The sequence below is a fragment of the Limulus polyphemus genome, unplaced genomic scaffold (genome assembly GCF_000517525.1).
Source record: "Limulus polyphemus unplaced genomic scaffold, Limulus_polyphemus-2.1.2 Scaffold101, whole genome shotgun sequence".
NCBI lineage: Eukaryota > Metazoa > Arthropoda > Merostomata > Xiphosura > Limulidae > Limulus > Limulus polyphemus.
This window is the reverse complement of record NW_013665711.1, coordinates 570,933-588,336: the sequence shown is the minus strand read 5'-3', so window position 1 is coordinate 588,336 and position 17,404 is coordinate 570,933. Positions and strand designations below refer to the sequence as shown.

Sequence of the window (17,404 nt, the reverse complement as noted above, 5' to 3'; positions counted from 1 at the left end):
ACCAAACAACCAGTAAAAACAATGAAAGTAAATTAAAGTAAAATGTAAAAATACAGCAAGTTAAAACCAATACATGTCGATAAAAGATTTATATGTATAATTAAAAAGACGTATAGTGTGTAAAAAATTAAAAATACAATCTAATCGGACGGTGTCACCATTACCAATGACACTGTCTAGCATCAGGGTTAAACTTTTAGAAAACATGTGTCTAAAATGGTGCCGCCGCTCACGGTCGTAACGACGGCACAACAGTAAAATGTGGGCTATTGTGACTTGAGTGTCACAATGGCTACAGATCGGTGGGTCAATACCTGACAAAAGAAAATGATGGGTTAAAAAACTATGACCAATGCGTAGCCTTGCCAGGACTACTTCCTCCTTCCGATCCTTACGGAAGCACGACGGCCAAAGACCAACAGAAGGTTTTGATCTGGAAAAGCTTGTTATGGCATTTCTCACCCCAAGTCAACTGCCAACTGGCACAAAGCCACACCTTGAAGACAGGACCATAGTCCATGTATGGGACAGGCACGGCCGTGATGACACCAGAGCAGACGGACTTAGCTACGGTGTCAGTGAGCTCGTTCCCGTAAATACCGATGTGGCCAGGTATCCAGAAAAACTGGATGGAAACAGAAGATAGAGAAAAGTGGGCCAATCGGTGTTGAATATCGACGAGAACAGGGTGAGAACTAACGTTAAGCAATTCCAGGGCCAGTAGAGAGCTAAGAGAATCAGTGTAAATAGTACAATTACTGTACTGCATAACTTCTACACAATCCAGGGCAAGAGAAATAGCATACAACTTGGCAGTGAACATAGAAACTGTAGAGGGGATCCTGAGAGCAACTATCGAGCCACAGCACACCATGGCAGAACCTACAGAGTCACCGAATTTCTAACCATCCATGTAAATAGGAAGAGAGACCCAGAAGAGAAAGTAACAATAACTGTAAGTCAGATAACACATTACTCACCACCTTGTTAAAATCTAGTAGAGGTAGTCAACACAGTCATAGGAGGAAGACGAAGTCCTTTCAAAGAGTAAACTGCCAGATCATGAAGGTAATGAGATATGAACCTGTCAGGAGAAGTCCACATACCAACCAAAAAATATCTCCCGAAAATAAGGGCAAAAACGATTAAGAGAACCAATGAAACAAAAAGTGGAAGGAGGGGAGCTTGAGACAGGAAGAGATGAACCTGCAGAAGTACAAGTGGAAGTAGAATAGGGTTGAGTAGCCAAAGCCGATAAAGAAGACTGCAAAACGTGCTATCAACTCTGGCTTCTAAAGATTCTGGAATTCCAGCAAATAAATAAGGCCAAAGAAAAGCCGCTTCCCATAAATCTCGAAGGGCAGAAGAAGGTAAGTGAATACCCTCGAAAAATGCATCAAGATTCAACAAGTCCTAGCAACGGACCAACCACGACACCAAGGCAAGTCCCGAAGAGGACAAACATGTCATAGTAGTGACCAGTAAATGGCCCATCTCATCATCAAATTGTTGAGGTGATCTTTGATATGCTTCAAACAAAAGTTGAAGGGAAGAGAAGTATTTTAACACAGTAGTAAGAGTCAAACAAATCCACGAAAATTGCGACCTATTAAGAGAGATAACAGGTTCCTACCTGGCGCCCCCCATAGATCCAACCTTTGAGTGTCCAAATATATATCATCCTGATGATGATACACCAGGACACGTTGTTCAAATAAACAATGGAGGGGGGGGGGCATATCAACACCCTCACGTAATTATGTTGCAAACCTCCCTACATGCAGCAATATCAGGTGAGAAAGAAAATATTAAGTAATCCCCTTGAGAACGATTGGATAACAAAACAGGGGTAGACTCAAAAGCAACTAGTTGTATCTCCAAAACTTCACAAACACGTGTAACTAACTGCAGAAAAAGGGGCAGAAGGTAGCTGATCAGATGAGTACTCAGGAGAGGAAGCTCTAGTGAAAGTAGTAGTTGGAAACAGGGAGTCTAAATTCTCCCCAGAATATCCCGTTCAGAATGAAAATTCAAATCAGTGCCTTCTGGAGAGATAACACCAGGCTACATGAAGGACTCAATTTCACCCTGAAACTGGTCAAGGACAGCTTCCACAGAGAGTGCCCCCTCCCAACTGCTGACCACCACCAGATAACAAAGGGGGAACAGACAAAGGCTGAGTAGCCTCCATGCTTGAAACCATTACACGGGAATTCATATCCAATTTTTTATTTTTTTTATATATTTGTAGGAAATGTAAATCACGAAACGTTAGTCTGAATCCTTGCGCTTTGTTGAGAAAAAGTAATTTTATTGTCTACATACAGTGCTTATATACAGTACATAGAGAGTGTGTGAGGGCCAGCATAAAGTGTTGCAAATTAGATATTGCTGCGGGCAGTCAAGTGGGGTATATATAGACTGGAGCAGGCGAACACAACGTTAGATGGCAAAGATGAAGATCGAGAAATAGCTATTAGTATCAGTGGAGATAAGCATGTTTTGGAATAAGTAATTTACATTAAATTTTGTACTTTTTGGAGGGGATGCCTAGAGAACAAATGTCACAATTCTCACACTAGGAGAAATTCTAGATTTTTTTTTTTTACAATTGCCTTATAAAATTAAGAACTTAAAACTTGTATACTATTAAAATATGGATTGTTTGTTACATTATGCAATATTTATTGGTATACTATGGAAAGAAAGTAATTTAAATTTTGAACGTAACTCACTAAAACCTCATCATATGCACAGAAAAAGATGTCTGTGGAGAGATGGATCAGTAGAAACATTACTTAGTTAGATGTGAACACTTTAAATGTATATGCTGACCACACACAAGAAAGTTTTCTTAATAATCCTTTATACACTGAAAAATTTAATATCTTGAAATCAAATATGTATCACTGTTAAACAGCATGCACAGGACTGCTACCCATATTTTTGTTATTTAATGCAGCTTCATGTAAAGATGCTGTTACCTCATCACTTTCATCTGAATCTTCATCATCACTGACAAAACGCTTGCTAGGTCGGCCTTTTCTCTTTCTAATCTTTTCCTGTAACACAAAAATAGGATTCATCAAGCATATTAATTCATGTTCTTGAGTCTTGAATCTAATTTTACAACTGATACAATTTTTATGTTTGTAAGATATGACCAACAAATTTCTTCCAACAAAAACTCCAAAGGATCTACTGATCTTTTTTTTTTCAAATTAGATATTGGGTTTCAAATAGTATATACATAATTATAAACATACATTTATATACAGTTATTATGTACGAAATGCGCTCAATTTTCTAACCTTGTTTCCTGCAGTTTGTGAAAACACCAAACTGATACTCTTAACAGTATACAAAAATCCTTATATAATATTCACATGCCTGTTAATTTTAAGTATCTTGTTTATTTTAAATGAAAATAAACTTTTCATGTTAACCTGTTACAAAAAAAAATTCATTATTATTATTATTATTTTAATTCTATCAGAGGTAATTTGTGTAGAAATATCCCAGTGATGAAGTTTTAAGTATAATTTTGTATTAATTCTATGTGTATGTGTGTATATATAACATTTTTATAGTACCCAAGTTACCCTATTACAGATGAGCCAAAACCGTAAGCAAATATGTGAATGAGAACACTATGTACCTTAGATAAATGGTAGGGGACTTTTGTGTCTTAATATATAACACAGTTAACAGTGAAAAGGTTTCAAGTACTCCATGTCATATTTGGAACTTTGCTCATGGGGCTTGATTTAGTAGTTTGATGAGTGAAGTTTCCAATGAATATTTATATTTAATCACAAGTGTTTCAAGACAGTTTTTTGTTGTGAACTTAATATGGAATAATTTCTTAAATTTTGGCATGTGCCAAAGAAAGGACTATGTTTTAACAGGTAATCTTTATGTTTCCATAAATGTGTGTCAATCTGTAAGAACTCATATTCATATACAATAATGTTAAACAAAAAATAAGACAATAATATATATACAAAATAATTTAACTGTACTTCTCATATTAAAGGCAACATCATGTTTTTTCAAACCTAGTCTAAGATTCTTTTATAATATCAGCAATGGCAGTTAATATTCCACAAAAGTCTTTAAATCATCATATTTTATATCTTAACATTCAAGTAGTTTTTGATTCTTTGTCACACAGACACCAAATATTTTGCCCCCTTATTCTCGAATACAGAATATTATTTGAAATGATAAAACTCAAGTGAAATGAAAGAGAGGGACAGTAAATAACTTGCATCAATTATGTTATCCAAACTGTCCTAAAGACAGAAGCCATTAAGAGGTGGGTTATAGAGGCCTTGTTATAATTTATTTTGGCTCTTCCTCTTAATTACTCAAATTTAATGCACTTGGAAAACCATTTTGAAACAGCGAGCTATGTTTTGTCACAATTTTTTAGTATAACTCCAGAGTAGGGTTTGGCAACCCAAATAACAAGAGCCATTTTTTTCAAATTCAATAAAAATGCAAGATACTGAGAGCTGTAATGCATGTAACCCCATTTCAATAATTAGACAGTAAAACAGTTAAAGAGCTGCATGTGACTCCGGAGCGACAGGTTACCAAGCCCTGCTCTAGAGAAACTAAAAATAATCTGATACAAGTGCTTTTGCTCTTCATAAAAAGCAAATGACTTACAAAAGATTTTTAAATCAATAAAAGTTTTCAATTATAGGATTATTCCAAACTCTCTGGGTTATGTAACAACTATCAATAGATATAGAGGGCAGTTACTATTAGATTCCTATTGAGAAGAATATTTTGTAATTTGGAGAAAATGTATGTTATCTTTCTAAAGCTAATCATAAAATATTAACATTTCTGATTTAATAAGAAGTATACAGGTTATACGAGAAAAGTTGCTAGGAGCCAGTCTTGTATGATAAATACTTAACAGGAAACTCTCTGATTCATTTAAAAGGAAAATTTAACAAGACAAACAACAGATGTCTTAATAAAGACTGAGTGAATAATATAGAGAAAAGTTGAAACTGTAGAGAAGCTGTGAGCTTTAGAAAATGAAACAACCAATCTAAATGACAGATAACAGAAAGGTTTGCTGAATCTTCACTACTGATGGATTATCATGAAACTCAAAAGAACCGACAAAACTACTACATAGCTAATACATGAGAAGTTTAATAAAAACAAAGAATCAATTCTTTATAATAATTATACCAAGAGGACTTTCATTTGTCAGGCACCAGAAACTTGGCTAATAGTGAAAAACAACTAAAATGTTCTACCTACATTTATTACTTTCTTTGATGAACCCTCCCCACCCTTGCTCAGTCGTATTTTCACTTTCATACTTTGATTTTCTTCTTCGTCATCATCATCACAATCGTCTTGTTGGTCATCATCAGCACCACCCTGGAAGAAAGATAACCCATATCAATACACAAAATTTTTGAGACCTCCATTAACATTTGTGATCTTACAATAACAATGTTCTAGGACTAATCTTCTTGGTCTATAAATATTTGTATCTTTGTGCATTCAAATATGTTGTCTTATACAACATATGCTTAACATAACAGTGAAAAACATTCACACACAACTATTTCTAACTTTAGGTCACTTATACTTAAAATAGCAGGGCAAAATCCTTAGAAAAATCAACAGAAATCAATGTAATTTTTATTATTTTCTACTCTTATATTTTAGAAACAAGAGCCAAAAATATATTAACAGTATGTGCAAGGGTGGGGTTGAGGGTCAAAGTGTTCATGCCATGACCTTTTAGTTACATTCAAAATTTCGTTAAACATAGTTTATAATTCAAGTTTTAATTTCTTAAATTCAAAAGAAAATATCTTAATAATTCATAAGTCTTCCTTTCTTTGTATTAAGTGACACTACTTTGCCCCAAATTGCTCATTTTGGATTTTCGTTCTGCCCCTATAAAATTCCCTAAGTTTCCCAAATATTACACACTTATACTACAGACATTTCCAAACCAAAATTGAAATGTCAAGCTTCTTGCTTCACTGAGATATAAACAAATAAGTGAAATTCAGATGCATTTTCCTCCTATCACATTCTGTCTTTCAAAAAATGTCAATAATTCTAGTTGCTATTGGATTATTTACAACCAACAGAATAAGAAGATTTTTCTGAGACTAGATCATTCAGCTAACAGGTTTTGAAACATTTGGACTCAGTTTCTTTGTTCGATATTGTCCAAGTTGAGCTAGACCAGCTAGCAGAATTTTTAAGTTACTTATAGCTTAGTTAGAAAGCCAGTTAAATAACAATAGCTTAGGACATTATATTTTTTTATGTTTGGTTATATTTTGTATTCTAAGTTGAATATCTGAATTTAAAAAAAAATCATTCGTGAAACAACACCAGTGTTACAAAAAAGGCTTAGAGGGCATCAGGGCTTTGTTGTTATGGGTACAAAGACTTGAAAAACATGATTCCACACATAAACACTAAATTTCTTGTTTTTTTTATGAACACTTTTTATTTATTGATATAAAAATAACTACAATATCAAAATTAAAGACTTAATAGGTTTGATCATAAAACTTATTGTTGTTTGGTTTGTATTGAATTTCGCATTAAGCTACAGAAGGGCTATCTGCACTAGCTGTCCCTAATTTAGCAGTGAAACACTAGCGGGAAGGCAGCTAGTTATCACCACCCACTGCCAACTCTTGGGCTCTCTTTTACTAAAAAGTAGTGGGATTGACTATCCCACTATAATGCCCCCACAGCTGGAAGGGCAAGCAGATTTTCGAGTCAAGCTCTAAACACCTGGCTATGCCAGGCTATGATAAAACATAAATGAAAAAATAAATAAATATATAAATACAAAATTTCTCAGCAAAAAATGCACACAACCTGCTTGTTTGTGATGTAAATCAATACTTTGTTTACTGTAACGTTTTACAAACTGTTACTGGGTGATTTATTGCTTTGTTACACTAGTTTAACAGTTAGACACAGTTCAAAGAGAAGGAAAACAATAAAATAAAGTGAAAGCAATTGTGAAACATTTAGATGCCTAAAGCTGTCTATTACAACATGCAGTATACTGAGGAAAAAAAAATGTACTTTTGATTTTATTCAATACTTTTTAACATTTGCAACAGTCGATTTTTCTACAGTTAGTGTTACAGAGCAAATACTAAAATATAAGTTTAGGATTTATGTAAATGAAATATGAATACTGTATGATGAAAAAAAAAGTATTTTTACTTTTAATGCACACTTGTTTGCAGTTAAGGATAAAGCTACACAATAGGCTATCTGTGCTGTGCCCACCATCATGGATATTGGAAATGGGGGGGGGGGGTAATCAGTGTCTGAGTCAAATTGACTCAGTATATTCACAGTCAAATCTTTAATACAAATACTTAACTAAAAATTCTGATTTTTTTTGTGTACAACATATTCATGTTGTTTATCAAAACCTTCTCATATTTCATGGAAATACACATAGTAAGTTAAGATTTACAGAGGATGTTAATTACTTCTCCAGTATGGTCTCAGTCCAATGAACTGACCTTGTGCACATAGGGTTAAACAAATAACTGTTTATTTGAAACAAAAATAAGATTTATTTACTAAAACTATATTCAAACAGATATGTATCTGGTGAGTACAAAAATTCCCAACAATTTACAGTCCAAGAATTATATTTATTAACTGTTAATTATGCATTATAGCTTTGTTTTCCTATCAGATCTTTATCTCACAAAACTTAAAAGATAAATTAACTTTTTCTTTTAAGTACTGCTTTTGCATAGTTCTATGTAAAACAGTTGAAGCTTGAAGTTATATATAGTAATTTTTAATGTCTAATACTTTTGTCCTAAGAAAGTCTTCTTAAGATTCCAGTTGGTACAGTAATCTGTCTAAAAAAGGACTAAAGACAGATTCTAGCAATATTACCTCACATAAAATAGCTTGAAGATTAAATGTTATATATGCTTCATATTTCTTAAATCCTATAAAGCCTATAATCTTACATTTTCTTCACAATACCATTTTTAAAAGCTGTATCACACATTTTTTGGAGGGGAGAGTGGAGCTCTACAATTTCTAAATTGCAAAAATGTAGATGAACAGCTCAACTAAAAGTTCAGATTTAGAACTTGTACAAAAACTAATTTTAAATTATTTGCTCTAAAATATGATATTAGCTTTAAAGAACAATTAAAGATTTTCTATGGTGCCTGCCAAAATTACACACGTCCTAATGTTTCAGTGTTTCTTTTATGTTGATAAAGTTAAGAAACTTCAGAATGAGGTCTTTAAAGACTTCTTACCTCTATATAAATATTTTGCGCCAATACATCCTTTGCACCAATACATCCTCTGCTACTCTGTTAAAAGGTAGAATGTGTGATTATAGAAGAATTATCTTTGATAAAATTGTTAATACATCTAATACCTTATGCTCAGTTTTTTGTATTTAAACTTCTGCTTCCAAAAAAATTAAAATTACTTACATTATCCATATCTTCAGGATTTTCAGGTTCACTTTCCTCATCCACACCAGTCAAAGCTAAATCTCCATCATTTTCTAGCCTTTCTCTTGCACTGGTGAAAACTGACTGAAGAACAATCGAATCTTCATAGATCATAGAACCTTCTACATTATATGTCTGAGCATTCTGACACATGATCATGAAATCATTTTCCAGATCATCAAGGTTACGATAACGATGCTCTCTTATTCTTTGCTGTTTATCATAAAAATTAAGACTATTAAAAACATTTAAGAACCACAAACACAATTTCTTTGATGCTTAATCAAATCCTTTTTCAACCAAGAGTTAAAGAAAAAAAAGCTTTATGAATTTAACAGTTACTTTATGTAACTTCCAATGGATTGGAATTTGTATACCACTGATAAAGCCAAATGTAGGGTAAAAGAACATCTGTTCTAGCTACATCTAACATGAAAGATGGAAAAGTGGTACTTCCAAAAAAGCTTGACAACCCAACAATACAAGTAATCGTTTTTAAAATTATCATTTTGTATCTAAAATACAGCTTTCAAAACAGATGCCAGCTAAATGTCTATCTTCAACTAATTACTTAAAGGCATCACAGGAAGACATCAATGATCTAAGAGATCTACAGATGTATGCACCAGAAAGCCCAAAACTTGAAGGGCAGTTAGGATTTAGGTGTAGCCTGCTGGAAGCATGCTAAGTGATACTAATGATATTTATCATGAGTAATATATGAAAATGAGACTGAGAATTGCAAAGATCAATCAAATAAGCATTGGAATCTCACAATATCATGTTTGAAGAACTATGAAATAGCTGCAAATATGACAACATCTCCTCCACGTCAAGCAGCCGATTCAAACAAGTTAGATGGGGCACTTTATAGCAATAATTGTTCGAGACACATCTTAAGAATAAGAAGTACATATGGTTTCTGAAAGTGAGTCCAAGTCAGAACATGACAAGCACACTTCAGGTATTACTTCAAGATAACTAATTCTTGGTAATTTATATTGACGGAAAAAGAACAAAGAAATAACAACATATATTGTTAGCTATCCACTGAGTATTCTACAAGTTTTCCATCTAAATAAAGGAGCAGAACATTAATGAAGAAATAAAATTACTTTTTGTTCAGTCAGTTTTTTCTTGAAAAAGTAGTTCTTAAAACATTTCTTTAGTCTTCAGGAGATAGTTACCATGACTACCCAAACTTACTAAAATCATGACACAAAAATCTCCTGTAATATATTACATTTAAATCTGCAACCATGACATGACATTTTATAACTAATACAACACCGGTTTAATTTCATTGATACACAATAACCATTACTGTGCAGTACTACTTCATTCTGAATCAAAAAGTCACAAAATATATTTATGAAACTGTTCTACACATGTATTGTTTACTTGTTTATTGTTTAGCACAAAACTACAAAATGGACTCTCTGTGCTGTGCTCACCACGGGTATGAAAACTCAGTTTTTAGCATCATAAGACATCAGACTTAACGATGAGCCACTGGAGTGGTCTAAAAACAGTATAAAAATATATCTACAAATTAAAATTGATAGTGTTATACTGGCTATAAAGGGCATATTTATAGAGCTTTACACAACCACTGATAGAACTCTTCTAATCTTGCAATTACCTTACAGCAAATATTTTCTTTTTTAAAAATGCATTATGTTGTATTTTCTTTTACTACTTGAACTTCTGTGCATGCATTATTAACTCAAAACCACTTGCTTTTGTCACACATTACAAACATACACAGAAGTCTGCATTTTTATGTACAATATTTCTTCTTTTCTTGTAATTCAAACTGATCTCACTTTCAGAAAACATACCCGAATCTTTCGAAGATCAACTGGTTTCTTAATGATAGCATAGTAATCTGGAAATTCTCGTCTTAGGGGCAGCAACATAAATGCTTCACTCAACACCCGACCATCACTGTTGTGAAAGAACACACTTTACTATGCTGAACATTTAGTATGAATGAGATGTAAAAGAAAAATAAGACAAAGAAGACTAATTATAAAAATCTGAAAAAAAGCAGTAAAAAATACAGGTTTCATATCAGCCAGTTCCTAAAAATTTTATCAAACATTAACTACAAATCTAAATAATTGGCTTAGATATTACATACTATATAATCAATTTGGTATTAATCCTCAACAACGTTATTTTTTATCTTTCAGTTTGTAAATACAGTTGGTGACTTAAAAATACTAAATGAATAAACTTTCTATAGAAATGGGAACTTTGTTTTAAAAAATTCAATTCAATTTTTGTTCCACTATGAAGATGATATAGTCAATGTCTGTCATAATTACAAATTTTACAGCAAAAAAATAAAAAATCACATATAGAAGTACATTTTATGAAAACCCATAGACCAGAAAATTACAAGATGCCAAGTAATACCTCATTTGACACTGAAGCAAGAAATTCCAACAATACTGAAATAGTCTTTTTGGTGTTTATTTCATAGGTGAACTTTTTTATACTTATACATGAACCTTTTATTAAGCTAAAAATGAGAAACTAGTCTTTTTCGTATAAAAAATATTTCAATATATTTTATCTCTACACATTTAAGTTACATTTTGTTTCTTGAATACAAGATATCATGACATTTTCTCACACTTTACTAGTTCTTAGTGATCAAAATTATTATGGTGTAACTACGAAACACATCCCAGAATTACTAAATTGTTTTAATACAAGAATGCCTTTTTGAATATTCTCTCTTACTAGAAATTAGTAAAAGAAAGTTCCAAAATTCAAAGAATTTATAATAATACTAAATTACTTTAAAAGAATACTACTACACTGTATATAACAATTTATGGAACATATTAAACATTAATATTAACTAAGGGAAAAACTCATGCTTCACATACAAAACATTTTTATGGTTGTGGTACTTCATACTTGAATGCACAAAGTTTATAAAATGTAAAAACAGTGCTTTCTATTCAAAGTAATTAAAGTAGTTAAGTGACCTGCCTAGACTACTCACGTATGAGATTAGGTTAGGAAATCTGATGGACATGCAGAGTGTCTCAATGATTGCAAAGTAAAAATTAGGTGGGTTAAACCTATTCCACAAATACGTTATACCCACTAAATGTCTCTCATACAAAAAACACTCTGATCTAAATGGTGTTATCAGAAATGACAAACTGACTGACTTATCTAGTAATAGACACCAGATCTAGCAATGCTTTCAAAACTTGGGTATCAGGGGAAAGTATTAAAATCAACAGGGTGATGGTACTGATACTCTTAAGTGCCTAAAAACAAATGAAAAACAGAAAACTTTAAAACATAAACACTTCTGCTTCAGATGGAGCTCTGAAGAATGACAGATCCATTTCCCAAATACTTTTCTCTTAGCAATGTACAGTACTATTTGCACCAATGCTTCCCTTACACACATGGTGATGTCAGCTGTACTTTAATACTCCTAATTTCATTTTTGCATCGTTCAATGAAGTTTAAAAAGCTTCCCATGCATGCACACACGTTATTCTTTCCATTATATAAAACGAGAGTAAAGAAGAATATTACATTAAAATAACAGTATTACAATGGTACTCACTTTGTATGCATTTATCCAAACATGTACAAAGGTGACACTGCATTTATAGTATAAGTGTGCTTAAGTAGTTGAATGCACAAGCGTAAGATGGCATCAGTCAGAAATAAACTTAAGTTTACACATGAGTGAAATTCACTCTTCTGCAAATGCATGAGTTTGCATATGTACAAAAGACCATTACTATGTTTATTACAAGTGCAAATTTGAACAAGTATAATTTTCTATAAGCTCGGTTATACACAACCAAGTACTTTGATAAACACAAACTCGCATAAGCGTGAGTTTCACAAAAATAAAAGTTTACATAGGAACAACTCTACAGAACAGTGAATTCAAACAAAAGCCATAAGATTCTCTGCCATAGAAGGGTATGCTATGAAACTAGTACCTCCTTAATGCTGCAGTTATAATTAAGCATAAAAGCTAGAGAATATTGCATTCCCCCACCAAAAGCAAAATCTCTTTCATTTTCAAAAAGCTCATTTCTTTACAATCACAAACAAAATTCACTTTAACTATTAGATAAGAAGGGTAAATTATATTTTAAATCATAAACTTAAAACAAAATTAGTAAACGTATTAAGATAAATACGTAAAACTAAATTTGTCGTTATAAATAAAAGACCGATTTTACCTCGTGTTCTCTGTTCGTTTGTTTGTTTCAGGTATTCGTGCAAAACTACACAAAAGCTATCTACACTAACTGACCCTAATTTTGAATTGATAGACTTGATGGAAGGCAGGTACTCTAAAACATTCACCACAAATCTTTTGAGCTATTCTAATCAAATGGTGAGGATTTGGACCATGGGTGCATTTTACAACCCTATAATACAAGAGTGCAAATATTCAGCATTTGGATGTGAACCACAGACCCTGGAATTCACAGTCTGCCACACTCAGTTTGGCTAACATTTAGAAATATTCTTAAGTGGTTTTTCAGTCTTCATATAAGAAATCATAAAGTCTGTATGTTTTTAAAGTGACAAGAGCATATTTGACAAGATAGGATACAGTAAAGACTTCTTATTCAGTTACATTATAAAATACTAACAATATTCAGTTATGATTAAAACGTTTTTGAAGTTCACTTTAAAAAAATTGACTGTCTAACGAAGCATATACAGGAAGCCATACAACATAAGCTAGAAGGTGCCCTAGGAATGCAAATTTGATATACAAATATATGTTTTCACTGCTTCTCACAAAGTCTTATTGGAACGACTAGATAATGTTCAGGAATAATTTCTTTAGAATGTCTAGAAAAAAAAAAGAAACCTGTGACTATGTTTTTTAATTATTAATCACTGTTGAGGTTTTTGTTATCTTCACTATAACAACTTCATGCTAGAGATGACTTTAGCATTAAAATTAAAATGTATATTAATTTCCAACTGTATACTCTTTAGATGGTACACTAAGTATGGACATTTCTCATTTGAGGGCTATCATTTTCCACTAGTTATCTGTCATATCACAATAATTATTTCAGCAATGCAATGGGTGCAAAAAGACTATGTTCCATTAGCTATAAATGGATGATGAGAATAATTTGTTATAGTTATTATATACAATACATGAAGTATTTTAAATTATCATTATTTCTGAATAGCTTATATTTCCTTAAAAACCCTGCTTAAGTGGTAATTTACCTGTTTTATTTCATATGAAAATCTTGGTTTAAAACTATCAATTTACAAGTTGGAAGTGATTGAATGCTAAAAATACATCACAACAATCAAGTAGATATTCATATTGTTACTGAGACCACTTTCATATTGTTGCAAATATCAACAATGTTGTATATTTCATGGGTTTCCCACACAACTGTATTACACTTACAAAGAACTGGAAGTCTTGTAGGCCAATAAAACCTACATATTTTAATGCTTTGTCATTCACTAAATTAATATTCTGCCCTTTAATGGTTATAAGTGATATAATATAAAACTTCAGACAGAATTATTGACAATTAGTGAAATAAACGATGTGACAGTTGGGCCTGGCAAGTGGATTTAATTTTCTACTTTATGACTCTGTAAACAAACAAGATTGAAGGCTACAAAAATTACTTTAATTTAGTAATATATATATTATAATGAGTAATTTATGTTGAGTTCCATACTTCAAAGAGGGGAAGTAAATAAGTTAGAGAAGGGAGATGACTTAGAGAACAAATGTGATAATTCTCAAATTAATGAAAATTGAGGATTTTTAAAAATATTTCTTTATAAAATTAAGATTTCAAAACATATATATATATTATTAGAATTTGACTTACTAGCTATGTTTGGATGCCACATTATTCTTATACATTGATAATAAAGTAATTTAATTAAATTTTGACTGTAACTCTGTAAAAGGTTGTGACATGCACAATATAACCATCCTATTTGCGAGAGGATTAACTAGCTAACAACTACCAAATGTAAAACTAGCATAATGTAGCTTTATAAGTATATTCTCCTTACCTATCTTTGTATTTAATGACAACATCAATCAGTTTTTTCATTTGTTTTGTTAATTTTGGAGGGTTGGGTGACATCTTTTCCAAAGGTGGTCTTCCACGCTTTTTCTTAGGTTTATTATCATCAACTTCCAGCTCCCTTTTACGTTTTTTAGGAGTCTGCTGCTGTTTTCGGACTTTACGCCGTGTTTCCATTTCTTCAAGATTGCCATCTTCAATAGCCTAACAGAATTATTTTACAAATAATTAATACTATAGTCATGAAGAAAAAAAAAAAAAAGACAAAAGTTAGTCTCTGTAATAAAATAATGTGTATGTGCAACATGTACTTACAAGAACTGAAACATAAAAGGGTCTTAAAAAAGTATCAACATATAAAATTATTATAAAGTCTCACAATAATACAGGATAGGATAATGAAACTTTGTGAACAGGCACTGCACAACCCACAAAAGAAGACCTGGCAAACAACAAAGGCCATCACAAGAAGCCAGAGAGAAGCTAACAACTTAACACTTTACATACATTTGTTTTTTTTATCAAATCTAATAAAAGTCACTTATTCTTTGTTTCATTCTAATTCAGTTGTTTTATCATGATAAATCATAGAAACACATCCACTTGATACCCTTAGCCACTGCCTCTCAGTCAGGTTGTCAGAATAATCTACTTCTTTTCTTTGACGAGATCCACGTCCAAATAATTTATCTTCTTCTTCTTCATTTGTAAGTCTCTCCACCTAATAAAAAATCAAACTACAGGTTTATTATTTCTAAAACACCTAGACATCTATAGAAAGAGACAACTAAAAGTTCACCAGATTAAGATTGTTTTAAGAATAAGATCCTTATTTTTAATAAATCTTACATACTCTATAAGAACTGACCAAATTCGCATATAGGTCAAGCTACTAGTGAACTATTTAAAAATTACTTAAACATAAAGAGAAATAAGTAGGGTTCTTTAAGTGTATACCAAAGTGCAAACCATTAGGGGCCTTGTAACCACAGTAATACTATATAAACAACTTTTAATATGTTAATAAATGTTAAAGACAGCAACACTCTATTATCTTAAAATACATAATTGAAAAAAAAATTAATAGGGTGCAAAGAAACCTGATCTATCAACACATATTAACCTCTTAATGGCAATTTGTTCTGTCAGCACAAGTCACTGTCAGTGTTTACATTTGTGTGCCTTTTTTCCTATCTTTATTAATTATATATTCTAAATATCCTTTCTCAATGAAATTCTGTTTCTTTGTCTTTCCTTAAACATTTTCTCCCCTTCTTCTAAATAAGATTTATACATTGCTAATAAGCCAGGTTCATACCACTATTCCCTTAACCAGAACATAATAATAAAATAACTGATTTTAACTATATGGATTTGATAATTTATATCATGGTAGATACAGATGTGTGTGTGTGAGAGAGAAAGAAAAAAACACCATCTTACCTCAGCATCATCTTTAACCAGCCAACCTGGAAGTTCATCTTCTTCTAGAAGACGGGGTTTCCGCTTTGGATTGCGTGCTTCTTCTCGTCTTCTGTCTATATCCATTTTCTGTTTAAAAAAAAAAATTTTTAAGTAAAAGTAGAAATAAAAATAACTATTATGATCTGCTTGAAGTGAATTTAATAAAAAATGAGTAATAGAAACACATTTCACCTGGAACAGCTCAAATTCATCTTCATTTCGAGCAATCATTTGATTAATAGTTTCATCATCCGGTACTTCGTCTTCTTCCTACATAATAGATAACAATAAAATATAAAATACTTGTGTAAATATCAACATGCTTAATAATACAACATAATGCATTTTTGCACATTAATGGAAAAATTAGTTTATATATTAAAAAATAATATTTTAAGACCCTTACAACTGTAAGAATAGATTTGTTTTTGATATTACTGGTATTAAATGTCACAGAAATTAAAGAAAATCTGTTTACGTAACACGTTACATCAAATTTAATATTTATAAAAATAAATATCAAAACAAAAAAACAATTTATTAAATCTATGCAATGACCTTTCTGATAACAAATTCAGTTCCATATTTACATGTCTATAGCTTTCATATATTTTTACCTTCAACACATCAACTCACAAAAAAAAAAATCAGATGCAAAGAATTTTTACAAATCACACACACACAAAAAAAAGAAGAGAACAAAAACTACAAAGTGAAAACAAACCTCTTCATCTCCTTCATCCTGAGAAAGAATGGCCTTCAGAAATCGTCGTCTCTCAGTACCTGTTGACTTTTGATCAAACATACCAGCTTGAATTACTTTTTCATCTAAGTTTAACTTGTACTTGGCTGCAGCTAGGATTCTTTCCTCCACTGAGTTCACAGTAACCAGTCTCAGTACACGTACTTCATTCTGCTGACCAATACGATGGGCTCTATCCTGGGCTTGAAGATCCTATCATGAGAAATATTTAATTAGATTTAATGTTCAAATGGTGCATGTTTATAATTATATTTCCTAACACTTTTTGAATACATAAGCACGTATGTGTATATACTTACTAAAAAGTTTTATGTCAATTATATTTCTTCAAAACAAATAAGGTATTAAGTTAGTAACACCTCTTAATGCCTCTCAGTTACTACAACATGAAGTAAAATTTCTGTACAACAGCTTCACTTGTTCTTATATATCTATATATACACCTGGAAAAAAGTTAAGCACCCCCAAATATTTTTCAGGATTGCTTATTGAAAATAAGGTTTAATTTTCATGATGTTGAGCAATGTTCATAATTTCAAACATAATTAAAAGGATGTGAGCGTTCAGGTGTG

The 17,404-nt window shown here is 31.8% G+C and overlaps 1 protein-coding gene across 6 annotated transcripts in view; it reads right to left on the bottom strand.

The window, feature by feature from the left end:
* LOC106470064 (transcription activator BRG1-like) overlaps positions 1-17,404 on the bottom strand; it is a 101,758-nt gene that overhangs the window by 5,769 nt on the left and 78,585 nt on the right. For 4 of the 6 annotated variants that reach the window (XM_013930591.1, XM_013930598.1, XM_013930606.1 and 1 more), the window contains exons 24-33: positions 16,794-17,024; positions 16,262-16,339; positions 16,049-16,156; positions 15,216-15,326; positions 14,592-14,809; positions 10,361-10,466; positions 8,499-8,732; positions 8,316-8,372; positions 5,287-5,409; positions 2,985-3,062 (exon numbers count right to left, since the gene is read on the bottom strand). In XM_013930591.1, coding sequence (XP_013786045.1) covers positions 2,985-3,062; positions 5,287-5,409; positions 8,316-8,372; positions 8,499-8,732; positions 10,361-10,466; positions 14,592-14,809; positions 15,216-15,326; positions 16,049-16,156; positions 16,262-16,339; positions 16,794-17,024 — 1,344 coding nt within the window. Of the gene's footprint in view, positions 1-2,984; positions 3,063-5,286; positions 5,410-8,315; positions 8,373-8,498; positions 8,733-8,763; positions 10,042-10,360; positions 10,467-14,591; positions 14,810-15,215; positions 15,327-16,048; positions 16,157-16,261; positions 16,340-16,793; positions 17,025-17,404 lie in introns of those variants that run through there. The other 2 variants (XM_013930613.1, XM_022399452.1) reach the window with 2 other exon arrangements.